Source organism: Limanda limanda, chromosome 1 (assembly GCF_963576545.1).
Source record: "Limanda limanda chromosome 1, fLimLim1.1, whole genome shotgun sequence".
NCBI lineage: Eukaryota > Metazoa > Chordata > Actinopteri > Pleuronectiformes > Pleuronectidae > Limanda > Limanda limanda.
The window spans coordinates 26,938,677-26,952,248 of record NC_083636.1 but is presented as its reverse complement, the minus strand read 5'-3'; the positions used below and the strand labels follow the sequence as shown (position 1 = coordinate 26,952,248).

The window sequence follows — 13,572 nt, the reverse complement described above, 5'->3', positions numbered from 1 at the left end:
CTGAAAGAAGTTTCAGTGCTCTCAGGAGGTTTAAAACATGGCTGAGAACCACCATGACTCAAGTCAGATTGAACAATCTTGCAGTGTGCCATGTCCATCAGGAGACACTGGACAACATTGACCTTAAAGAAATCTATCAGCAGTTCATTTCTGTTACAGAAAGACGTAGGCATGTGTTTGGTTCTTTCAAATAGGAAGAGCACAATGGACACTAATCTGTGTATATGTTAGTATTAGCGATTCCTGGCTGATGACCCTGCAGCTGGCTCATGGGCACTGGAGGAAGAAATGCCCAGCAGGAAATTATACTGACCTGTACATTTAGTGATACACCTGTTGTTGTATTATTTCAAAAATATTTATTTACAATGTTGTTGATGTTGTTTACAGTTGCACCAGAGTAAAGTTGAAAACTCTTCTAAGTTGACTCATTTTCTTTCATTAGTTGCTTTAACCTATAACATTACAGAATGCATATTCTCTTTTGATATTCAGATATGCATTATAAACATGTTAATTAAGCCGATTTATTGATTTTTTTTTCAATTATCATTGCGAATACAAAAAAAACCTATCAACTTTAGGAAGCACTTTCATATCCCACGGACCCCACCAATGTCCAAATCAAACCTACTCCCTTGATGACACCTAATGTAACTGGAGAAGATACTGCGTCAAACCCCTTACAGTAACAGAACTGTGGATTATTTCATCAACCACAACCTTTGCTGTGTCACTAATAATAACTATTGTTCATAAAAGTGCTAACGTTGTAGAATACTAAAGGAAATAAACTGGTGTATTTTGACTGTGCTTGTGACGTCAGAAACGTTACATGCACGGCGCCCCAGTCAGAATACGTTATTTACATTACGTAGTGCAGAGTGATGCTGACAGGCGTTACCCCCGGCTGCACAGAAAACAATCAGCAGGAAACATCAGCACAAGTTGAACAAAGAGACGAAGTCGGTTCTAACCAGGGCGAGACGCAGTGAACGGACTGATTTTGAACTAAGAATACGTTGTAGCACTAACAGGCCTGAGCACATGCATTTTGAAGCCTGTTGCGGTTAGTGTGGAGAGCAATCAATGACCATGCGCACGTCTCCACGTTGCAGGAGTTTTGCGCACTGCAGCAAGGATAACGCTTCACTTCCCGTGTCCGTCACGCGACGTCGATCCTTGCGTACTAATTGTGGTTCACGGTCCACGCTATCAATTGCAGATCACACGGTGACAATTTTATGTAAATTGAATGATAGTTGTTAAACAAAGCTTACTTCCTGTTGCCAGTAGGTGGCGCCATCACTATTATTACATACAGACTAATAGAGCTGTTCAAGTAGGGGCTCTGATGTAGCGGAAGCAATTTTGTGTCAATTGCTATGACACTGAGGACATATTGACACATGGAGCTCTTCAGGCTTGGACTGATCATTAGACAGAAGTTTGGTGGTGATAAGACAATGCACAGCAGAGTTATGACAACACCCCTTTGGCGATGGATAAGAGACTGCATAAATTGAAATGGTTTGGAATAAAAAAATGTCATAAAGACAAACATTTCCTACAATAAGTCAGCCATTCTTTAAAATTAAGAGCAACTGTTACAGAAACTCATTCTCAATCCCTGCTCTGTATATTGACATTGAATATGTTTCGGGTTTCCTCCTAAAAAGTCCACCTAAAATGTTAATTTGATGGAAGTGAAGAAAACTAAACTAATTCAACATATCATGTACCAAAATGGTGATTTGTCTATCACATTCTGGGACAAAATACTACATTAAGAAGAAATCCATATTATATGTGTAGTGTAGACCATCTCTTCCACCCTTGCATACAAATAACTTACAATATTAAAATGAGAAATAAACACATCAAAGCAAAATAACCCTTAACAGAGTACTAAAACAAAAATCACACGAAACACATGAATATTTTAATATTTATTTTAAAGACTATGGTCTCCTCCTTCTCTGCCTTTTCCTCCTTCTCCTGTGTCCTCCATCACACCTGCACAAATGAAAAAAGATAACATTCATTATATTTGACACTATTTTTTTGTCACAATAATGATCTGTTTAAAAAGAAATAACCATTTAATGTTTACATGACTCACAAAGTTAATGAAGGAGATTTCAAAGTCAAATTCTTCAATATTTTAAAAGACAAAACTAGTTGGAAACTCCATCCAACGGTACCAGTTCAGTGTGGTGGATTTAAAAAAGGCTTGAACCTGCTATACTGCAGTGAAACCAAAACACACACCCACAATAAATTAACAAGATAAACATCATATACAATGCAATCTTATCCTTGACGTGACACAAAGCATATCAAGACACTTACCATCATTGATGAAAGCGGCACAGGCCTCCAGCACATCCACATGCAGAAGGGCATCCTTGAGGCGGCCCTCCATTACAGCAAGCTGCGCCTTAAAGAACGCAGCTTGATGCATAGCAGCCCTCCTGAGCCGCTCATTTTTTATCAGGCAAGCTATCGCCTGGCTGTGCGCCTCATTGATAAGCGTATATAGCTCTTGCCGGCCGAGGGCTTCATCCATACATGCATACTACAAAGAGAAAACAGTTTTTCGCTTGAATGTGCCACAATTTAATAAACCATTACTAAACAAATACCTATCCACAGTCACATCAGATAACGGTTATATTTTCAGTGTCATGGCTTATTCAGTATCAATAACTTACGCTGGCGATCTGGAGTGCATGGCGCACTCCCTCCACCTCCTCATCATCTAATGTCGGGAGTTTGGTTGGTGAGGGTCTTGCCATCTTCTGTCAAACATGTGAACTGTTGTTCACATTGTAACACGGACATTCTAATTCTTCATCAGCAATGTCTATATAAAACATCTAACAAAAGGACCACAAAGGACACAACAAAGGGCATTATTTAGCATCAAAGGAACCGCCCGATACTGGTTTAAATTGTATTTTTCAGATCGATTCCAATTCCTGCAAATTACTGATACGTCTGTGCGCACCAATGTTAACATTGAGCTGGATCATGTGTCAAGTCAACCAGACAGAGGGAGAGGGGCATAGCCATTAAAAAAAATAAAATGTTGGATCCTTATTTACAGCACCACCATCTGACCAATTGATCTAATATTTCTGGGAACCTAACACACATAATTTCCACTAATCATGCCAAGTTCCATGTATTCAGCTCATTCCAGGTCCTCATTTCAATTATATATAAATGTAAATGTGTTTGACACATTTCTGCAGTTAATTTTAATAAAAAGGTATCAAATTTTGCTAATTGTTTTACCCTATCACTTACATTACACTTGCTGATACCATGTAGGGGCGTAAAAAAAATGTCATGTAGGGACGTAATTTTTTTTCCCCCTTAAATAGTTTATCTGCCTGATAGCTGAAGCCCAATTGGACAGCAATTAACGGCTGAGTCACTTCCTGAATCTGAGGAAGACAATGAAGTTGTCACCACTTTGCAGCATCATGGTTGAATTATTTTATTTCTTTAATACACACAGCTTCAGCAGTGAGCCTCTTTTGACATATTCACACATACACACACACACACCTTGTTTCTATCTTCAGCAGATCATGACACAACATTTACTTCTCAGATCAGTGGTCTTCAAAAATAAGGGCACTACTGATTGGACAGAAATAAAACATCAGGGAAAAGAGTTTGTTGGATTGTCTCGGGCATTGTCTCGGGCTGATTGTCCTAAAGGTGGGACGTGAAGATCTCCATTTTCCATTTAATCCTCTGTAAGAAAAAAAAAAGAAAACTTTAAAAAATTGTCAGCAACTAAAGCAGACAAAGTGAGATAAGAAGTTAAGAAAACACTTACCTGGGAATAAAGTTGTGGTCAAGCAAAGGGGTTTCCAAAGGGATCCCCGAAAGCAGCTGTTGAACCAGATGTCTGACCAACAGTGGCAGTCTGTTGTAAGATGAAGTAAAACATGACACATGAAAACATAATTACTGCAGGCTGCTTGTTATTGTGTAAATATGTTTCTAGGTGTATATCTCCGTACCAAAGTTACAGGCGGCCCCCCGAACAGACTCGAGTTTGGAGACCCAAATGCTTCATCGAACATGTCCTGATTAAGGCCTTGTCCCTGGGCTGGTGCAGAGTTATTTGAGATGGAGGCAGAGGAGAAGGCATCGAGGAGTCCAGCGTTAAAGCTTGGAGCTGCAGCAGGAGCAGGAGCAGGCTTGGGGACATCTGAGCAAACACAATACAACAGAGGACAAGATTAGAGACAAATCTCAGGGTCATTCAAACACCAATTCGTAAAGTTGATCTCCATGTATTATGCCACTGGTTTACCATTAATTGCTGACATTTGATGGATATCAAAGTCATCATGATCTGCAACATCCTGAGCCAGGCCCACTTTATTGGAAAAGTACTGATCGAAAGACCCTGGCTCACTGCTGATGGGGGCCGGAGCAGAGTTGGTCCCGAGCTCCCCTTTCCTCGCTGGGATGGCTGGAGGCTTGGCAATCTGGAAGTCCTTGAACATGTCCTTTCCACACTTCTTCTCTTTTTCTCCGAGAGGGTCCAGAGCTGTGAAGGCGCTGTTCTGTACCTTTGGAGCCTCTTTTACCGGTGGCCTGGGAGGGGGGCGCGACGGACCTTGCTGCTCGCCCATCGCAGAGAACTGGCCTGCGTGGAAAGGATTGGTCATTGCAGGCTGACCCCAACCTGGAGCTCCGAGTTGGCCAAGTGGTGGAGGCTGGCCCCAGGCGTGGGGCGGGACGCCAAACTGGGATGGCACTGGCTGGCCCCAGGCTGTGGGTGGTATGGGTAGACCTCCGAAGGCCGACGGCTGTGGGAAGTTAGGCAGAGGGCCTGGAGCGGTCATTCCTGGCATTGGGAACATGGAGGGCGCTGTAGTGGGGGCTCCCCACATGCCTGAAGCAGGGATGCTTGTGGTAGCTGGAGGACTTAGATGAAGATTCCCTGAATGAGGAAAGAACCGAATATAGAAATTACGAGGGAAAAAAATATAGCCTGGGAAAAACATTTGCATAAGTTGTCCTCTTGTGTGTTACCCAGGGCAGCTAAGGAGGAGGGAGCGGAGTTGGCAGGTGCACTGCTGAAAAAGTCACTTGGGGCAGATGAACCCTCAGATGGAGCAGGAGCAGCAAACAGCTCTGCTCCAAACAGGTCACTGGATGCAGACTAGTCCCATAAAATACAACACAAATATGAAGCAACATGGCAAATGTACATGGTTACTCATAAACCACAGTAACAAATACTTTACTATAAATATGTATATGTCAGAAATAGATACTATCTACCTGAAAACTGATACAAATGCATGCTTCTTCACTCACCAGTGTTTTTTTCACTGTAGCATGAATGTTAGAAAAGGGATTGTGAGCAGAGGAAACAGAGAGAAGTTGATTCAAAGTTAAAGTGTCATTCACCAAAGCCAGTTAGAGAAGCACGTGACCACCTGAGCATGCATGAAGACAGAACGGATCCAAACAACGAGGCCCCTAACCGCAGGTCCAAATTACAGGCCTTGCCAATGCATTCTCCAGCATAACACGCCCTGTCTGACACCAGTGCATCACCCAAATGCTCAGTGAGAGATGTTAGCAACTATTATTATTGTTCGCTTGAAAAAAAAAAAATACGTACAGACACTCCATTTTCAGGCATCGCACATGCAGCTATACTTCATCTATGAAATTTCACCTTTCCACTCCGTCGACCTCGTCCGGCCTTAGAGCTCTGCGGAGGGGGGCTTATGACAACTGAGTCCTTGCTATGAGTCACAGGGGGTTGCGGGTGAGGAGTAACGCCATTAGTGACGGGCAAAGTGTTCGAAGATGAGTCAAAAAAGGGGTTTTTGGTCGAGAGGACTCCAGAGTCATTTCCGTCCATCATGGTAGTAGTGCTGCCTTGAGATATTTTGCCCCCCAGTGGCCACTGTCCGTTACTGAGAGCAAGGATCATATTCTTGCTGGTTAACCCATTCATCTGCTGACTAAGGTGTTCAGAGTTTCCATTTGTAGGACCATTAATAATTGTCTGACTAGTGCCGCCAGCAGTGCCGTTTAGGTGACCGCTGGAGAGGAAGACCTGGGGATTATCAGGTGATTTAGAGAGGGGGTCGTCTTTGAAAGGGTCACTGACTGGAGCTGGGAAATAACCAAATGTGGAGGAAAAGGGATTCTCTGTCTGGGAAGACAGCCCACGGTCAGGATCATAGGACGTTACAAAGGAGCTTCCCTTTATGCAATTCTGATTGCTGTCAACTTCAGCGGAAAAGTCCAGCAAGAGAATATCATTTGAGTCCTGGTTAACAAGTGAGGGACAGTGGGAGAGAAAAAAAAGGATTTATAAATCATGTCTGCAAAAAGAAGGTAAACATATGTGTTAACACAATGAAAAGCGAATCAAATGGTGTGAGAGGATATGGAGATTTAAACCTGCTACCTGAATATTTCATGTAAGTTTTAAATTGAAATTGATGGAATGTAATTTACTTTCTTCCAACTTGGAAAATGAAGTGACCGAATACTGTCGAAAAACAGCAAGGTAGTCAGCAATAGCAACTTGACCTTAAAGGGATAGTTCACCCAAAAATGAAAACTACCACTATGCCAATAGAGGGGTGGGTGGAGGGTTTGAGTCCACAAAACAGCATTGCAGCCAAATCCAATACATTTAAAGTAAATAGTATACTTAAAGGATGGGTGTAATTTGAACACCTCTACAAAAAAGGAAACTGGTATGCTATTTAACAACTGAACTTTCCCTTTAAAATTCAAGGAGCGCTGTCACAACAGTGCTGCAAAAGCAGTACCAGTATTGACCTGAGGGGGTCACCAAATTTAACAAAGATATTCAGTTTTAAGCTGCTTTCAGACAAACACTGGAGAAAGTCCGGATCCCTTTTTGGCAGACCTTCTCCAGAGTTTATGTCTGCAAACAGCTTTCAATTCAACTTGTAGCAGCTTTAAAAGGTTTGATGAACAACAATGAGATTGGTAAACATGAAGAATAAACTCAATTCTTAAGAGAGTTGTTTGCCCTAATCCTAAAATTTACAATTTATACATAAAAATTATATTAAACACAAAACTTAGATCTTTTAAGAATTGAGTTTACACACACAGACACACACACAAGAATGATCTGCTGAGGTTATTTAGTGGAGCACGTAGCAAAACAGAGTTCTACCATTAAACTTACTGTATCAATATTATCACTTATTTTTTGCTTGCCAAAAACTCTTGCTATAGAGAAAACACTGGATAAAAGGCCTATTGCAATGATTCAGATGTGTTAAAAGAACACAAGGTAAGTATAAAACTGTTAATACACAGCCACACAACACTGACTAAGTATAATTCCACTACGTGGTGGATAAAGGGGACATTTGACACTATGGCTCCACACTTACATTTGGAGCCTGGATGTCTGGGGGGGTTGACATGTCTCCAAAAAGGTCAAGCTGCTCCACTGGCTAGATGTCAAAAAGAAACAGAAACATACTGTATTTATCCAGCTAATAAAACCACCATAACAGTGATACTCCATGCTGGGCTTTAAAACAGGGCAGGAACTCTTACTTGGGTAGTTTTTACTTGACTATCCATATTTAACAAGGCATCATTTCCATTCTGAAACAAAACAAGAGACAAAATGAAAGTTGAATTAAGGGAGCGAGAAACTATTTGAAGAAAACCAAGTGCTTCCAAGTGCTTACCTCAACTACCCCAGTGCCATTTTCACCCTGTAAACAGAAGTAGACTGTTAATGATTGCACTTATTTTCGTAATTTCCTGAGCCATGTGTCATTCATGTCGTCTCATGGGAAGATGTGATTCCCTGAGAGAGCACAGAGAGGCAGTGTTGAGGTATATACAGTGTTTCCTGTCAGTCCTCCCACATGAACACATAAAGCTTTTCAGAAAGAAAATGTTCTCACTGTCCAACTCTTGAAAAAAGAAAAAAAGCAACTTTTTCCAGTTTGAAGTGGAAAGCTCCTGAGCCACTCACCTTCTGTGAGGCCTCTGCCTCCTTCTTCCTGACGTTGAAGATGACCTGGAAGAGATCTTTCAGATCAATCACCAGCGGCTCTGCCTGTTGGGGTTGAAAATAACAGACAGCACAGAGTCAAACGCCTGTAACAGAGTGGGAATACATGATATTGTGTTGTTGTTTTCATTTTGAGAAACTATGGTCCTTCTCAAAACAGTTCAACATTATACGTTCACTTTTTGTTGTTGTTTTGGTGGGCTGTTATTATTTTAATACATTACTTGTCGGTTATTTTAGAAATTTCATTTTGCGAATTCATTTATGTGTTTGTGCCTAAGTGTGTGCACAGGCGTAAGTGCTGTTTTTCCCTCTTTTGTTTCCTTTTCCTTTTCCCTTTCCCCTCTTGCATTTCCTCAAAATTTTCCTTCTTCCTTCCCCCGATCTTTTTTTATAATAATCAGAAGAGTCCTGTCAGAGGGGCGTTGCAGTGTCCCAGGTCAGCAGAGTTTACCGGCTGTGTGTTTGTCACTGAGTGTTACCTGTTGTCCAGTCTTTATGGCGAAGAACTGATGCTGTCCCTCGGCGCCACACACATATCCAAACGCCCTGTTGTCCGTCACATCTCTGGCGATGAAGGAGATTTTGTTCACCACGTGCTCTTGTTCAATCACCTGTGTGAGGAGGTTATAGTATAAATTAGCACTGAAAGATCTCCAGTGTTTGATATGAGAGACGTGGAGGGAAACGGTCAGACTCACCCCAGACTTCTCATCAATGATCTTTATTCCCGACATGGAAATGTTGACCCAGATCCTCTGTTTGTGTTTACCCTGGGTCCGGGCAGCTACTGCCATGCCCTGGAATAAAAAGGCTTTTCAAAACACTTATAAGCAAACCAAGCATGAGAAGATTTGAAGTAAGTTCCTGCACAGTGTCGCCCTCTGCAGGAAGCACACGTCATCAGCAAACATGGTGTAATTATGGAAAGCAGGCATGGAATTGAATCAGCCAAATTTGTCAAATGCAGGTAACAGTAGAACGTGTGCATGTTTTTCTAATTGACTATGATACCCTCCAAACAGATGTCACGATTAACTGAAAACATCACAGACACCACCTTTAAATAAACATTCTCCTCAAACTCTTAAGAATCTTAAAGCTAGTAGATTAATGTCTCAGGTCCCCGGCTGCACCTTAAGTTTCATCATGGAGTCCTGGCACATCTTGTCTCCCCGAGCCTCTGGGACGTCATCAATGCCGATCAGTTTGGCCTTGTACCTCACGCCATCCCCTTGAAACCTGCCCAGCAGGTACTCATCTGTCTTCTCTGGAACTGTAAAAAAGAAAAAATCAAGACAAGTAGGATTTGTGTCAGATCTTAGTTTAAAATAGAAGAAGGTATGATCATGAGCATGTTTTCTTTCACCATTCACCTTTCTTCTTCTCTCTCTTGAATGGGACCTTGGATGTGGCCGTTGCAGGGGAGGCCGGCGGAGTGTCGGAGGCCGAGCCTGCGTATGGGGAGGTGGCGCCGGCATCGGCTGGGACGGGCACGCTGTTCGCCACCTCGGTTGACATGGCGTGGAGTGAGCCTCACGGGACGAGTGGACGGTCAGGCGAGGTAGAGCAGACAGGCGTTCAGGGGCAGCGAGGTCAAAGGGAGCAGATGACTTTCAACACCCACACATGCTTCTCTTTTTTATTTGTCTGGAGGAGAAAAAAGTGAAGTGGGGACAGTGGTTAATACGCAATAATTCCTGGTGTTGGACTGTAAATAACTAGAATTAATATACTTTGTTTGTGATGTGAAGCTTATTTTCTCACAATCATATTCCTTTAATAATCCACAGTAAACATTTACAACCACAGAAACATCTTTAAGAGGGAGAAGCATAACAGAACACATGACCAATAAAACATCATGGCCTCATGCGGACACAAGCACAGAAAACCCACACTTTAACCCAGCTTTATACAAGCTGGGCAAGTTGTTCAACCTCGTAACCTCCTCATAAATGTACATGAATCACATCATTGAACTTCTTATTTATCTTACATGGAATAAGTCAGTATCACTGTAGATGCGAGGGATGAACAAAGGAAAACACATTTTGCAAATCATGCTGCCACATCATGTGATGCATTACCCCGTAAAAATCCAGTGAGCTGTGAAAGCTGTGGCTCGAACAAGCAACATGCTAAATCATATGTATCTGCACATCCACAATAATATCATCAATTTAAGTGACCGCCACCAAAGAATGTGCAGGAAAGTCAAGGCACTGTCACAGATTCACCTACTTCTTCCCAGCTACTATAAAACCAACAATATTGATATTTCAATATCACCATTTGCTGACTTCATAAATTAAACTTCATAAAATGCTGACAATCACACAAATTCAGTCAGAGAAAAACAAGCCACAAACGAGTCCTGCTCTGCACAACCAGTGCACTATACTGGGACGTACATACCTTTAGCACCACATCCACCGGCTACTCTGGCTCAACTACCGGTGGAATGAGGTTGTGAGTAGTGTGGGACGAGACCAAAGGTTGTCAGTGGGCAAAGGTTGAGCAATTACCTGAGGTTAATCTTACGCTAGCAAAGCAGGAGATCCCGTGATGCCCAGCTAACTATAAACAGAAATTGGAGCCTCGGGAACGATCATTTACTGATAATGTTGTAATTATCAAGACGCCTAAGAGCTCTCATTGTACTGGACACAATGGCGACGTGGAATCATGAGAAAAGTGCAAATGCACCTGTGTGATCGGGCAAATTCTGGATTGTTATCGTCTAAAGACAGAACAACTGTCCAAAACACTGCGGTTGTTCATGATGGATGAATCCAGCAGGCCATTAATTTGAGTTATAAAGGAAATGAGAGCTGAACAGGATGAGATATCTCGTGTGAACTTTCAGGGCACCGAGTGCTTCCCAGCCAGGTTGCATACTAGGGTTATACAAGTATGCAGGAACTGTAAATTCAAAACCAAGGTTGAAGAGATAATGTGTCTTGTAATCGAGAAATCACCTTTTTTAATTGTTCTTTTTAAGAGGATTGCATCACAAGAGCTACTGTACAGCCGAGTTGTAAAACAATTAAAGCTTCATTTTATCTTCTGGTACCAGTTTTAGAAGTGAAGGAGAGAAGCAGTGTAAACTCAGGGCAACATCCCCATGTTGACATTTAAATCCCTGCCAGGCTCTGATGCTGTTTTTTTTTGCAGTGCAAGCAAGCGTGAAAAAACAGGACCCTAAACACTTGTTGATGCTCCATTTACACAGTCAGGACACATGACTGCACCCGTCCAGTCACCGCCGTGGTGTCAGAGTCCCACTCACTGGGGGGAAAAGGGCCAATAAAAATGGCAAAGCGTCAGCACTTCATTGCAGATTTTAGTTAAAGGGTTACATTTTAACAAGAGGCCGTCCCAGCTCCAGCATTAAGGTTTGTTTGTTTTACAGCATCCAGCCAGTGTCAGAAAAAAGAAAGAAACCTCAGGCTACAGGAACAAGTGTGAATTCTTCTTTGTCAGCAGAACGGCTGCAGAGCAAGAGGCAGAAATGTCACAATCCAGGGCCGTCAGGAAACGTAAACTAGTGCACATCTGGAGGAAATCAGGGAATGACTCAGTCTGCAAGTGAACGAGATGGTGAAATACCACAGGCCTGCACTGTGGACAGAGAGCATGCCAACACTTTCACACTGAACACAACTGGAATATCAGATCAGATGCACATTCAAAACTCACAAGTGTAGAATAGATTTGAAGGGGAAAAACGTTATTTTGCTAGAGCAGTGATTTTCAAAAGGGCAAACCCACTGGAAAGTGTTTGTTATTTCTGCAGTGGAGGCAGGAGCAGACCCAGGAGCTGAGTCACAAATGAGACAGAAACAGCGAATAAAGTTGGAATGATGCTCCGAGGCTGAAACTCAACTTTCTCAAACTTACGTGCGAGTTCACACTGCGGATCTCGAACGCGCAACGCCAATGAATCTTAACTTTACGCACGGGTGGAAAACACGGTACCTGTGTGAATGCGCGCAGAGGAGGGATGGTGGGATCCTGCTGTCCGTCTGTGGGACTCGCTGCTTGTGGCTGGATTTTTTTTTTGGCGTGTGGTTTCCCGTGATGCCTCCGCGGCCCCCGGTGCGAAGTGAGCAAGAAAAAAAAAAAGAATGAAAGCCAGCTTCGGGAAGAAAAACCGAAGCAGGAGTCAGATGTTTTCCGCTTAATGCAGCGGACAGAAAGCAGAGACTGCTGCTGAGAGCTGCCCGGCTTAACCCCTTCCCTCCCTGACGCACACAGCCAACTCACAGTCCACAGCACATTTCCACTGGGAGAGGGGCGGTCTCTTCACGTGGAAGAAAACATCACCAGTCCTGCAGAATTTAAGTGGGTCATGAACATTTCCCCCCAAAAAACATACAGCACACTCTTTGACAATAGTGGTCTGTTCTCTACCCATTACACCACACACACACACACACACACACAAACACACCACAGAATGAATTTTTCTTTGGTGGCCAGGAGTTGTTCCTTTGGTTTGGATGACTCGATTGGGTGATGGAAGATTTCCAATTGTGGACTTGTCACTGGAGATATGGGCCAGGTAAAGAAGTGGTGTTCTTGTGCAAAATGAATGTTAGACCTGCAGGGATGGTTCACCCAAAAATGAAAATTCACTGATTATTTATCACCACAATGCCGATGGAGGGGTCGGTGAAGTGTTTGAGTCCCAAAAAACACCTTTGGGAGTTTTAGGTGTGAACAGAGTTGCAGCCAAATCCAATACAGCTTAAGTAAATGGGTCCTGTGGAGTCATCCAAGTGTCCGGAAGCCCACACCATGTTTTCAGCCTATAACTCCTAACGTGATGTGGATGATACCGTTTCAAGTCCAATTTGAATCTCTGGGCTTACATGGCCCACTTGTTAAATAGCTAATGTGGCCCAGTTTTCTTTTTTTGCAGAGATGTTAAATTACCTATATCCTTTAAGTAATCCAAAGTACCTAAACTCTTTATGTAAAGGTTTTCTTGCTGTATCTGTTCAAAGTAAACTGAAACTCATGTCACTTAATGAAGTATTCTAAATGTAAATAAGGCCGGGGAAAGGAAAATGTGTTGCTCTGCTTCGTCGTTATGGACATTACCATTAATGTTGGCCCATTCTTTACTTTCTTCTATGTTGTTCACGGAAATTTGCGCCTCTTCTGTGCGCTTGAGTCTCCCCCTCTTGTCTATTTCCTCTCAATACGTCCTTTACCCCGTGTAACGTATGTTGTGTTTGATAGAGAACAAGTGTTATTTTCCATCCAGGTGGATATCTGTCTTGATATCTGAAAGGCAGCGCTCGATGATGTAAAATGTGTGTATTTTTGGGGGGTAAAAATTATAGATATGTGTGTTTAAATGAAGGGAGTAAACGTGAAAAGTTTGCAGAAAAATAAATACTCAAGTAAATTACAGATACATGAAAAATGCTCCAACAAAGTATTTGTTACTTCCCACCAAATAGTGGTGACATATATATAATATAATGGTG

The 13,572-nt window shown here is 42.4% G+C and overlaps 1 protein-coding gene across 3 annotated transcripts; it reads right to left on the bottom strand.

Annotated features, from left to right (window-relative positions):
• Positions 1–3,489: 3,489 nt before the first annotated feature.
• dab2 (DAB adaptor protein 2) lies at positions 3,490–12,330 on the bottom strand. Of its 3 annotated transcripts, none has more exons than XM_061067464.1 (15): positions 12,053–12,330; positions 9,448–9,721; positions 9,208–9,347; positions 8,773–8,871; positions 8,554–8,685; positions 8,033–8,116; positions 7,740–7,766; positions 7,603–7,653; positions 7,434–7,496; positions 5,720–6,322; positions 5,065–5,194; positions 4,337–4,972; positions 4,041–4,231; positions 3,854–3,943; positions 3,490–3,768 (listed from the first exon to the last, which is right to left on the bottom strand). In XM_061067464.1, the coding sequence occupies exons 2-14, from the start codon at positions 9,590–9,592 to the stop codon at positions 3,872–3,874; spliced, it is 2,373 nt and encodes a 790-aa protein (XP_060923447.1). In that variant the 5' UTR covers positions 9,593–9,721; positions 12,053–12,330; the 3' UTR covers positions 3,490–3,768; positions 3,854–3,871. The 3 variants fall into 3 exon arrangements, with proteins under 3 accessions (XP_060923447.1, XP_060923453.1, XP_060923461.1); XM_061067470.1 differs by lacking the exon at positions 12,053–12,330 and adding an exon at positions 10,490–10,509; XM_061067478.1 differs by lacking the exon at positions 5,720–6,322 and having other exon boundaries at positions 12,053–12,327.
• Positions 12,331–13,572: the final 1,242 nt, after the last annotated feature.

Bases quoted from the DNA above. Each gene is read 5' to 3' on its own strand.
- dab2 (XM_061067464.1), bottom strand. From the start codon at position 9,592: ATGTCAACCGAGGTGGCGAACAGCGTGCCCGTCCCAGCCGATGCCGGC. The intron at 8,872-9,207 runs GTGCAGCCGGGG...TTTTTATTCCAG, and splicing joins ACTCCATGATGAAACTTAAG to GGCATGGCAGTAGCTGCCCG. The intron at 4,232-4,336 runs GTAAACCAGTGG...GTGTTTGCTCAG, and splicing joins TCAAATGTCAGCAATTAATG to ATGTCCCCAAGCCTGCTCCT.